General features: G+C 35.2%; 1 protein-coding gene across 7 annotated transcripts in view; it reads left to right on the forward strand.

The window, feature by feature from the left end:
* Nucleotides 1-12,639, forward strand: part of Grik2 (glutamate ionotropic receptor kainate type subunit 2) — a 631,845-nt gene that overhangs the window by 589,360 nt on the left and 29,846 nt on the right. For all 7 annotated transcript variants that reach the window (XM_052751379.1, XM_052751385.1, XM_052751382.1 and 4 more), the window contains one exon: nt 10,489-10,714. In XM_052751379.1, coding sequence (XP_052607339.1) covers nt 10,489-10,714 — 226 coding nt within the window. The remainder of the gene's footprint in view (nt 1-10,488; nt 10,715-12,639) is intronic.

Here is a 12,639-nt window from a genome sequence, read left to right on the forward strand (position 1 = left end):
ATAAATCACTAGCTATGTGTTTAAAAATTTTAGTATTTATCATGCATGTTCTATGTAAGCAAAATGTATTTTGGCCACTTGAGTTAACTAGTTTTGTATGTCTTGTTCTTTCAATGTTTACTATTGCCAATAATCTTTCTTTTCTGTTTTTCTTGATGTTTCATAATCCACAAAGCTGCTTTTATAAGCAGGCAGTGCCTTCGGAACCTTCTTTATTGGTCTATGCTGATCTAGCAAAAGTCAAACCAGCTGACATCCATCGACCCCCCAAAACCATTTAAAGTAGCACAGAGCTGCCATTAGTGTGTGTAGATCTGAGAAAGTGATAGATAAAACTGTAATCTGTTCTAATAATCATAGAGGGAGACAAGATTATTTTATTTATAAGGCTTAAAATTCTTCCACACAACTGGAGAGATGGCTCAGAAGTTTAGAGAACGGGCTGCTGTTCCCTGGGACCCCATGTTGGCCAAGAACTGGCTGTAACTCCATTTCCAGGAAACCAGATGTCCTCTTCTGGTCTCTGTGGGCACCAGGCAAACATACGGTACATATATATGTATATATTAAACACCCACACACATAAAATAAAATAATTAAAACTATTTTCCTTGTATTACTGTGTTTTATGGTTTTTTTTCCCCCAATATTCCTGAGGTTAGGATTTAAATTAACTTCTGGCTTTCTCTGTCTGATGAATCATTTATTGTAAGGATAAGTCTTAGAAATGTTTTGCATTTTGTTTAAAGCAGTTATAATCTACTTATGCTATTAAAATTCTTCTATAGAAATCATGTCATGGATTTCTATCTGTTTTCAGTGGTCACTCTTTCCTTGGCCAGCAACCCCATTTCCTCATTCTCAAAGGAAAGGAGCAGCACATGGTGCACTGTTTTCTCCTCACTGACTCAGTCTTTTAGACGGTCACGCTTGACCGTGTAGTTTCCCTGTGCAGTATTTACTGTATCCTCAGTGGTCTCATTACAAACAATTATTTTTATGGTGTTTTTAGCTTACTGCCTGCCTTTGTTTTTTAATTATGGATGTTTCTCCACATGTAGCCCTGGTTGTCCTGGAATGCTTGATGAAGATCACACTTCCCTGCCTCTGCCTCCTGGTGCTAGGATTGAAGGTGTTAGCCATTGTGAACACCTTAACCTTTCTTTTTGACAATGTAGTGTTATCAATGACCAGGACAGTCTGAGACTTCATTCCAGGATCTCTCTCGGCATACTGCACGCCTCCTTGTCCTTCCACTTCCCTGTAGTCAGAAGTGTTAAAAAGCAGTGGACGTTTGGCTCAGCCACAGTCTCTACTTCTCTTCATTCCTGCTTTACTCCTCATCTTTCTCTCATACAGTTTAATCAAGTCTGTGAGATATGATGCTTCATTGAATTAAACTAACCACAGTCACGAGAAATCAACCATCATTCAGCATGCCTGTATGTTTCCACCTAAAATGTTCAGTCCATGCATCAAGTTGATGTGTCTTTTACCAAGGCCTGTGTACACATTACATTGACATTTCACATACAAATATTTGCTTGCTAATTTCATTATAGTTACTCACTGACCTTACAGTTTATTTGTAATTTTTAATATGTCATAATTTCATCAGTTGACTTCCTCTTCAAGATTTCAAATTCTTCTTATTTTAAGAATGTTTAACAACTTTCTACCTAATTAAAAGTAAATATTTACAATGCATCTCATTTCCTCCAATGACAGGTATTACATGTCAATTATAGTTTCATCTATGTTTCATATAAATATTATGAAATCAGAGGTTGTCAATTGAATGTTGTAAGTTTTCATTCATTCAACTTGAAATCAATGTTATTCAATAAGCTCTGAAAATTGTATTATTTATTCTAGCTGTCTTGAAGTAAAATTGACAAAATTACATACATTTATATAATATATTATGATAGTTTCATATATATACATTAGAAATGATTACCATAATCAAGCTAACTAGCATATGCTTCATTTCACACTTCTTTCATTGCAAGAACATTTCAGACCTATTTAGAAAAGTTCAAGTATGTAATATAACTAATTGTAGATGCCATGCTGAGTGGCAAATGCCAAAGACATAAGGACAAATGATACAGGATCAAATTATACATGGAATCAAAAGAGTGAGCTCTCAGAATCAAAAAGTGGGAAAGTGATTGCCAGAAAAGTGGTTGTGGAGAAAATGCAAAGTTAGGCAAAGGCTTTGTGTTATTGATTATTCTTCCTTTGACTTATTAAACTGTTTTCTTTCTTTTGAAATCATCCCCCTGGTATTTAAACATGCTCAAATCTCATCAGTCTTTGATAATCTTACTTAAACTATTTTTTCTCTCTACCAGCCTTGATCCCTTCTTCTTCACTATCAGGTTTTAATTTATCTTTCACTCATTGCCACCGGTACACTCTTCCTGAATCCTTCCTAATCCACTTCAAGAGCCTCACTGTCCTCAGTTAATCAAGAACACCTCTAGTGTCAACTCAAAGGAAGTTTTTCAGTGTTTTTAAGTTTCTGGTGAAATCAGCACAAATATTCACTACCTCACAGAATGTAACTTTTAGAATGTACCCTTGCTTCAATTTCTGAAATACTGAAGTTCTCAAATATCCTTCCTTCATTTTTGGCCATTCTTTGTATCTAATTTAAAAAGAACCTTGGCTGTCTGTGCAAGCCACTAAAATTAAAAATTCTAGAACCCTTGACCATAGTACTTTTTATTCTTTTTAAAATATCTCTCATGTATCTACTACTTTGTCATGTTTATCAGAGATAACTAAAATGACACTTTTAGCTCACACTCTTGCACTGAACTTCAGATTGGTATATCCAGATTGACACAACAAAACCTGTATATGCCAAAAGGCATTTCCACCTTACCAGTTTCGATTATTTTGTCCTCAAATTTTACACATTTTTAGTGTTTTCTCCCTTAGTAAAGGTCATATTTAAATCAGCAACCATGCTCATTCATTCTCAGCTCCTTAAGTTTGGCTTATGTGATTGTGTATCTTTGTACATATCTTTCCATCTTCAACGATACTTTCTATGCAAAAATTCTTCCCTACTGAGTACATGGTCTTTAAGGGTACATCACACCCACATTCATAATCCCTTTTCCACACTGCAGCCTTAGTGAGTGCTTCAAAATTGTTTTTAATTTTATTGTCCCTCACGAACCAGCTTCTTGCCTATTTTCTTTTTACTGCTCCTTTCATTACCAGACATGCTTATTATGTTCCTCCATGTTACCTACTTGTGATGGCCAGTTAACTACAGATCTTGGCCAATGGTCAGGTCTTATGCCTAGATAATCAAAGTAGAGCAATAAATACATTTTAAAGAAAAGAATGTCTTGACTCTATGGCAGTTAAAGTTGCATTGAGGAAAGTTCAACTTCAATGCTGAGGACGGCTCATTAAAAGATTATTCCAGTCAGGAAAGAGCACCCAAGTCTGTTGAAATATAGGTTGATTTTAAGACCGGAATGAGTTTTGAGGGGTGAGACCATTTATAAGAGCTAATGAAATTGAGGAATAGTAACAGTATGTTCATAGTTACTGCTTTTATTAAAAAGTAATAGACTTTCTCCTACCTTCTTGATTGAGGAAGTTTTCCGACTTAAATAAAACCACCAGCTAAAGGAAGGCTCTTTCGAAACCACAAGGAATAGAAGATAGGATAGAGAGACACTTTATTCCATAGTGGTTTACACTTCAGTAAGATTACATGCCTGATCTCTGGAAATAGGCACTCTTTTTCGAAACTGCTTAGAAGATTTGGAGATTTGCATCTCAAAGAGATTAAGGAATATTTGTACATCTTATACATTTGTATTTGGACATCTTCTAAAATAAATAATTTAAGAAAAGGAAAGGGGAACACCATGCTGAAGGCCCTTGTGATTGTGTAGTGGCTAGGATGAGGCTGGGCTCTGGGACCTGTAGCTGAAAACAGCATGTGGAAACAGGAAAACAGGATGCTTTACCACCCTACCCACTTTGCCATCATTCTCTAGCCTCATGTCTGATTTTGATGCTTGTTGGTGACCCCACACATTAATTCATGCAGGCACCATGTCTGACTTTTGACAGCGTGTGGTAACCTCACACCTTAATAGTGCCAGCACAATGTCTGACTTTTGCTGTTCTTTGGTTACCCCACACATCTAGTTCCGGCCACAGGAGCACTCTTACTTGCTGAAGGTTACTCAGTCTAGAACATTCTTATTCTCAATGTGTATTACTGACTCATCCTTTAGATATTAATTCATTTATTTTCCTTCATAATAGGCTTTTCTTTTTATTAGGCCTTTAATTTTAAACCATTTTAAAGGCAAATTTCTTGTCTGCCTTCAACATTTCGGTTGAGACTTTAAATTTGGATAACAATTTTTGAATATTTTTCTTAATGTCTTTTTTAATATATCTCTATCCTTCTTTAGAAAGTTTATGTCATTTCATTGGTCTTCAGCTTCATGCATAAGTCTATCCTCAAATATTTACTCATTCATGACTAAAAATATTTAACAGTACTTAACAGATTTTAGAAAGCATTATTTCCAGTTGTGGGAGCCATCTCACTGCCATAATGCTGCAAGTTTCACTGTAGGGTATATAATGGAAATAGCTAGAAAATACATTATACATGTGTCTTTAGATGGAGTTATTATAGTATAATGACTGAGAAACTAAACCTGTAGATAAAACAAGTCCAACTTTTATTTCTATTTTGTAAATGTGTGTTTTAAAAAATAATTAACATCTCTGTGTTCTTTTTTTTAATTTTTAAAATAGGGATCAAAATACCTATCTAATAGAGTTCTTACAAAAGTAAACTGATTTAGCATATGTAAATAATTAACAGCTGTCTATTAAATTATGAACCATATTTTTGTTAGTTTTTATCATTATCATCATAAATCTGGAAATGTTCTGCTTTGCAGAAAATGAAATGACCCAGGATATAAAAAAAAAATCTTAAATAACAATAACGCAGCTGGAGGCATCACTCTTTCAGAACTCAAGTTATGTGACAGAGCTATAGCAATGAGCATATTATGGTACTGGTACAAAAACAGGCTCAGTGATCAGTAGAATAGAATTGACGACCCACATAGAAATGCACACACCTTTAGCTGTGGTGGTATTGTATTCCCCAAAATACTGTGTACCCTAATAAATTTATCTGGGGTCAGAGAACAGACAGCCACTAGATACAGAGGCTAGAAAATGGTGGCACTCATGCCTTTAATCCTAGCATTCCAGAGACAGAAATCCCTCTGGGTCTCTGTGAGTTCAAGGTCACATTGGAAACAGCCAGGCATGGTGACACACACCTTTAATCCCAGGAAGTGAGGGCAGAAAGCAGAAAGGTATATAAGGTGTGAGGAGCAGAAACTAGAAGCATTTGGCTGGTTAAGCGTTCAGGCTTCTAGCAACACAGTTCAGCTGAGACCCATTCTGGTTGAGGACTCAGAGGCCTTTAGTCTGAGGAAACAAGACCAGCTGAGGAATTGGCAAGGTGAGATAGCTGTGGCTTGTTCTATCTCTCTGATCTACCAGCATTGACCCCAATAACTGGCCTCAGGTTTGACTTTATTAATAAGAACTTTTAAGATTTATGCTACATTTAGCCACCTCATTTTAGATAAAGAGGCCAACAATACCCAATGGAGTTAAGACAGTATCTTCAACAAATGGTATTGTTTAACTGGATAACCTACATGCAGAAGAATGAAACTTAATCCTTACCTTTCACCCAGGATTAACTCAACTCTGAGTGCATAGTAGACCTCAACTGGTTTCCTGAATTTGATAGAGGAAAAGGTAGGAAATAGATTTGAATTCATTGGCACAAGAAAGGACTTTCCCAACAGTGCCCCAGTAGCACAGGTGTTTATATCAACACTTAATAAATACATGCCCATGAAAATAAAAAGGTTTTATACAGCAAAGAATTCTATCCCTTGAGTGAAGATGCACCCTGTCGTAAAGGTGGATGAGGGGATAACGTTACCAGCTGTACACCAGACAGAGGGTTAATATCTAATATCAAAAGGACTCAAAACTTAGACACCAAGAAAACAAACATGGTGACTGGACTAAATAGAGAATTATCAAATGATGAAATACAAACAACTAAGAAACACTTCTGAACATTTTCAAGATCCTTAGCCCTGAGAGAAACACAAAGGAAATTTGAGATATAGTCTCTCCCCAGTCAGGATAGCTATGATCTCAAAAATGAATGAGGACATATGCTGGTATGGATATGGAGAAAGGAAAACATTTATTCACAGGTAACAGAATTGCAAACTGGTACAGTCACTATGGAAGTCAGTATGGAGGCTGTTATCCTACTATTAGGATTGGTAAGAAATGAGATGGATAATCAGGGTGGCTGGTCTTTATCCTTGGTGACTGTCTTCAGTATGTTTCTTCTGGATTTATTGTGTCCTGGCTCTACTGTATGTAGTACATTCTCACTTCCCTTCCAAAGAACAGACTTAGGTCTTTTGCAGGTAGAATGCAGCAATCACTTGCTTTGAGGTTTAACTGATCAAAGTGAATTTCAGCATATAATAATTTGAGAGGAAGATGTATAATTTACCGTTCTCCTGAGTGTGCTTTGTGTGCTGGGGTGGATTCTAAATCAGTTCACTAAAATCCACTTACTTTCAACTTTCCCTTTCTTTATTTCCTCTTTGTTCACAGTAATAAATGATATCTACACAACACTTAATATTACTTGCCTCATTTTAAAAAATCAAGGCAAATCCCTACTATTGTATAATGTGTCCCATATACATGGTGTCCCATTTCATCTTCAGAAAAACGCTGTGAATCTGTGTGGAAGTTAGGAAGAAAATAGCCCGAAGGGAGTGGTACTATTAGGAGTTGTGGCCTTGGTAGACTAGGTCTGGTCTTGTTGGAGGAAGTGTGTCATTGTGGAGATGGTCTTTGAGGTCTCATATATGCTTAAGCCACACCAAGTGATACAGTTTACTTTCTGTTGACTGCAAGATGTAGAGTTGTCTTTTTTTGTTGTTTTTTGTTTTGTTTTGTTTGTTTGTTTTTGTTTTTCGAGACAGGGTTTCTCTGTGCAGCTTTGCGCCTTTCTTGGAACTTGCTTTGGAGACCAGACTGGCCTCGAACTCACAGAGATCCACCTGACTCTGCCTCCCAAGTGCTGGGATTAAAGGTGTGCGCCACCACCACCCGGCAGAGTTCTCAGATCCTTCTTCAACACTGTGTCTCCCTGCACACCTCCATGCCCTTTGATGACAATAAAGGACTAAATCTCTGAACTGTAAGCCACCCAATTAAATGCTTTGTTTTATAATAGTTGCCATGGTCATGGTTTCTCTTCATAGAAATAGAAACCCTAACTGAGACAGTTTGGAAAAATATATTTGATTATGTAAACTGAAAGTGGGAGAGATTAAGCAGCTTCATATCAACTAACATGATGGAAGTAGTGATCTTTATATCAGACCAACAGTGTCTCTTTTGAATTTCTATGTAAGTTACTTAAAGTAATCAATTGTTCAAGAGTGATCATATTAATAGCAATAGGAGCAGCTTCATATTCAGCCTAAGAGTTTGAATAAATTACTTTTCCAGTAGTCTGTAAGTTTCCTTTAAATGTCAGACTTCAGTAAAACTCACGTCCGATTCTTGTTTTTAAACCAACAATACCATGTTCATCGTTAGTAATAATAGAAATAATAGAATACTCAAAAGATGTTCAGAATTAATGATTCCTTACATGTTTGTATGAAAGTAAGTATAAGTTGATGAACTTCATAGGTTATAATTTTACAAATTTGACTTGATTCATATGAAATTTCTGGGAAAGATAATACAGGGGAGATTAAATGAAAAAGCGAGTAGTAGATGACCACAAGTCAGAGAAGAGCCATCCTTGAAATTCTAAAATGTCCTCTTCCTTATATCTTGTATTGATGTATAGTGTCCTAGAATAGCTGAGCAATTTTCAAACACACATATGTACACATGCACATAGATACAAACACAGGCACATACATGAGTCTACAAAGACAGTGATGGCTACTATCCATAACTCCTCATATATTTTTCTGCATATAGCATTTTATATCTAAAATAGGGATATTTAAGGGTGATACCTTAGACAGTATGATCAAACAAGAGAAAAAAATAAGGAGATCCTGAAGAAACATTGTTAAATGTTTGACCTCCTCTAATCTGTACCTAGCTGTGAACAGAAGATATCTATAACTTTTAAAATTGGGATTTTACATTTATTATAAGAATTAAAATAATTAAAATGACCCTTTTGCCCAACTTATTTGTTTTTTATTAGAATAACAGAAGTATGTAGAGCTGGAGACATGGTTCGGTGTTTAAGAGCACTGGCTGTTCTTCCAGAGGACCTGGATTTGATTCCCAGCACCCACGTGGTGACTTACAACCACGCACCACGCTTGTAACTCCTGTCCCCGGGAATCTGTTGTCCTCTCCTGGCACCATAGACACTGCATGTATGTGCATAGTATACATGCAGGAAAAACACCCTTACACAAAGAAGTAAATTAAATAATTGAAGTTACTTTTAAAAATAATAGAAATGTTTCTGTGTTATTTGACAGGAAGAATGAGGAATAGCTACACAAAAAAGTATACACAACATATGTTAAAAACAAGTAGTCAACAATGAAAGATATTAGATGACAACAGGAAATTATTAGTTTAATAGAAACTTTAGAAAGTGCTCAGAGAAGGAAAATCTGGCATCAAAAATATTTCAGGTATATTAAGTGAAGAAGTACTTCATAAAATAGATATTTTTTATCCAGATAAAGGTTAGAAGAGTTCTGACAGAGGTCAGAAGAGGGCATTAACCTCCTTGGAACTAGAGTTAAAGGTGGTTATGAGCCACTACACAAGTGCTTGGAATCAAACCCTGGTCCTCTGAAAGAGCAAAGTTTTCTAAACTACTGAGACATCTCTATATTTCCTCTTTATTCTTTAACGAAATTACTCAGTCTGTTTTCAGACACCAAATCTACACTTTATGAAAACTCAGTACAGTACACTATGGAATTCTGTTTTTGTGTTTTCAGTCAAATTCACTAATCAAAAGTGATGCCAATTTTATTTCTTTATACAAACTTTCTTCCATCTGCAGATGAACTCTAGTTTTCATTTTATTCAGGTTTAGGTGGCAAACAAAAATATTAGAAACAAAAATTTTCAAGATAGAAAGAAAACAACTGTGTTCCTGCTCTCCTCACTCGAATAGCTATCTAGGGAACAAATGCATGCGGTCTCACCATTGATTTCATGACCTCATAAAAATTTCGGCATAATCTTAAATATTCTTTTCATTTTCTGCTTTTAACCCCACAAATTTATACTTTTTCTTGAAAATAAAAGTGTAAAGTTTCTATTTGTTGTGTCCGCACTGTCAGTGGTTTCTTGTCAGGTCTGTTAGGTGTTACATAAAGCTGGAGTTTTTGTAGGGGCATTGAACAGCAGGTGAGAAAGCCTGTTAGTCTTTATGCTCTATTTGGGCCTCTAAACAAAACTCATTTCTTTCCTTTAAAATGAAATTCTAGTAAAGCTCTATTGAGAATTTGCAGTCGCTCGTAAATCTATTCAATTGTGTGATCCAAGGGTTTCTAGTTAGTCAGAAACCTGGAATGACAGATTTCTACTTGTCTTTGTGTAGACTCAGGGGGCATCTGTGGTGACTGTATCATGTCTCAGTGGAAATACTGCTATTTTTATTTGTAGTTTCCTTATCTACAATAAATTATCATCATCTCTTCAACTATAGATTTATAACCTAAGGAGTTGATTTGATGTCTGTGATAGACTCACCAAATTGGTGAAATACAAAAAAAAAAAAAGTTGTTACTTGACAATGTCCGTCCGTCTGTGTCTAATATTTGTTATTTCTTAATTTGATGTTAAGTAATATCAAAAGGAAATGATACCCAAAGGAAAATTATGTACCCAGCAATCAGAAGACTCATTATTAAGCTCATTTGCTTTTCTAATTTCTACTATTTTCTACAATTTACTAGTTTGAATTTTTTTTTTTTTTTGGTTTTTCGAGACAGGGTTTCTCTGTGTAGCTTTGCGTCTCTCCTGGAACTCACTTGGTAGCCCAGGCTGGCCTCGAACTCACAGAGATCTGCCTGCCTCTGCCTCCCGAGTGCTGGGATTAAAGGCGTGCGCCACCACCGCCCGGCCTAGTTTGAATTTTTAAACTGAGACCCATTCAATATATTTGATAAATTGTAGTTTACCCAGAAATGTGATGAATTACTAGGTTCATGTTGTATAAATCTTGAATTTTGTTGTACACGAGACAACTATAGAATGTCCTGAGAAAAACTGAGTGTAGTCTATTGTATTTAAATGTTGTAAGATTCTGTAAAACCTAAGACATTACTTTATTAGACTTCAAACTTTTCTTTCCTCCAGAAATCAAAAATCTCAACGTATGATAAAATGTGGGCATTTATGAGCAGCAGGAGACAGTCTGTGCTTGTCAAAAGCAACGAAGAAGGTATCCAGCGAGTTCTCACCTCAGATTATGCTTTCTTAATGGAATCGACAACCATCGAGTTTGTTACCCAGCGGAACTGTAACCTCACACAGATTGGTGGCCTTATCGACTCCAAAGGTTACGGCGTTGGCACTCCCATGGGTAGGTTACCTGGTAGCCACTCTATGTTTATTCGTTAATCTTAGTTGCTGTGCAAAGAGGGGAGAGCAAGGACATACACAGTCCACAGACAATTCTTTGTCTATTACATCTGACCAATGATTTTTAATTTGTAAGTGAAAGTTCAAAGTTTGGACATGAGACAAGGAGCTAGGGAAGAGAAAAGAATATAATCAAAATATTTTAACAAATTGGACATATATTTTCAAATGAACATGTCAAAAGAAAAATTAATTTCTATCAGATATCTAAGCAGCTATTTTTACTACATCTAGGTTGAAACATCTACAACATGTTCATCTTAGAACTATTCAATTCTCAAACTTATAATAATAATAATTATCATTGTTATTTTGTTTTTTTGAGACAGGGTCAGCCCAGGTTTACCTTAACCGGTAAGACATACAGATTTCAAATTTATATGCCACCCCCTGTCTCAGCCTCCCAAATGAACTGATGAGGAATATATTAGTTGCAATATAAAATGTTGCAAATATGTCAAAATTCATTGTGCCTGGCTTCAAACTTTTTTCTTTTTTAATTTTAGGAATGGATTAAATATTGAAAATTTTTGTTTTTTTTTAATTTGAAGCTTATGAATATTACTAAGTTATCTAAAAATGTCACAATTTGTTCCTATAAATATTGTTTTACTCCAAAGAAAGTATTAGTAGCAGAATAGTTGACAGTGACATATCTGGGATATTGACACCCAGGATTAGAGCCTTTAACATTTCTCCAATTATATGCTTTAAAATTATTTTTAGTCACAATAATGAAGTAAAATAAAAGTAATTTAAGAGGATATTATATTGTACACTTGTAGTTCTAAGCATTCCTGCGGCTGAATGGAGGATTGCTTAAGTCAAGCCTGGAAAAGTCTGCTCGACACACCTAAAAATGAAGATGATAATGATAATTATAATATCAATAATCATTTCCAGGAAAAAATCAATGAGAATTTTATAATGTATGTGCCCATACTTATAAGTTTGTATGAATTTATTCTTTAAATAAGTAATTGCATTAAAGGATATGTCATAACCTAGGTGTACATGTAGTAAACAGAAAAAAGGGTTCTCAAAAGAGCCTCATGCCTAGATCTTTAGAGCCTATGAATGAGTATCTTAGACAAAGTTACTCTGCAGATGCAATTAAATTTAAGTTATTGAAATGGAAATATTAGCTTGATTAATCACATTGGTCTTAATATAATCTTACTGCTCTTAGGAGAGGCAGATGGGGGCTGGAATCATAGCAGGGCTATAAAATAAAAGAGGGAAAAGATGCAGAAAATGGAGAAGGGAGCAGACAGGACACAAAGTATCACCTGCTGGTGCTAAAAAATGGGCAAAAGAGGTCTCAGATTCCAAAATGCAAATGACCTTTAGAAGTTCAGGGAAACAAATTTATACAGAATGCACAGCTTTTCGGACAAGTCTATTATAGCACTCTGATCTTGAGAACTGTGAAGTAATAAATTGGGTTTGAGGTCAAGCCACTGATTTTTTGACAATTTGTCATAGTTGAGACAGGAAGCTCATAAGAAGGACATACAATTAGCATATATTAATTAAATTATTTTAGAAACAAAACAAGGAACACCCACTTATTGACATATCACATTTATAAATAAATAAGTTATTTTAAAACTATTTCAGAAGAATCAGTTCTGAGGAAGGGCTGTAAAGTTTTTGTACTCAAACAATGAACAATTTTTGTCTATACCTTATAAAAAGATTTTAATTTATTTTACTAAAAAAACATAAAGCAATGTAAATTTGATGAACAGACAATACTATGTAATCTCACGTATCAAGTTAGAGCAAATACTGTCTGCTGACAATGTATGGTACTTCTATTTCTTCAATTTTGTGCTGATCTTCTATCTTAGTTACTTTTCTATT

Source organism: Peromyscus californicus, unplaced genomic scaffold (genome assembly GCF_007827085.1).
Source record: "Peromyscus californicus insignis strain IS unplaced genomic scaffold, ASM782708v3 Scaffold_22__1_contigs__length_63687245, whole genome shotgun sequence".
Classification (NCBI taxonomy): Eukaryota; Metazoa; Chordata; class Mammalia; order Rodentia; family Cricetidae; genus Peromyscus; species Peromyscus californicus.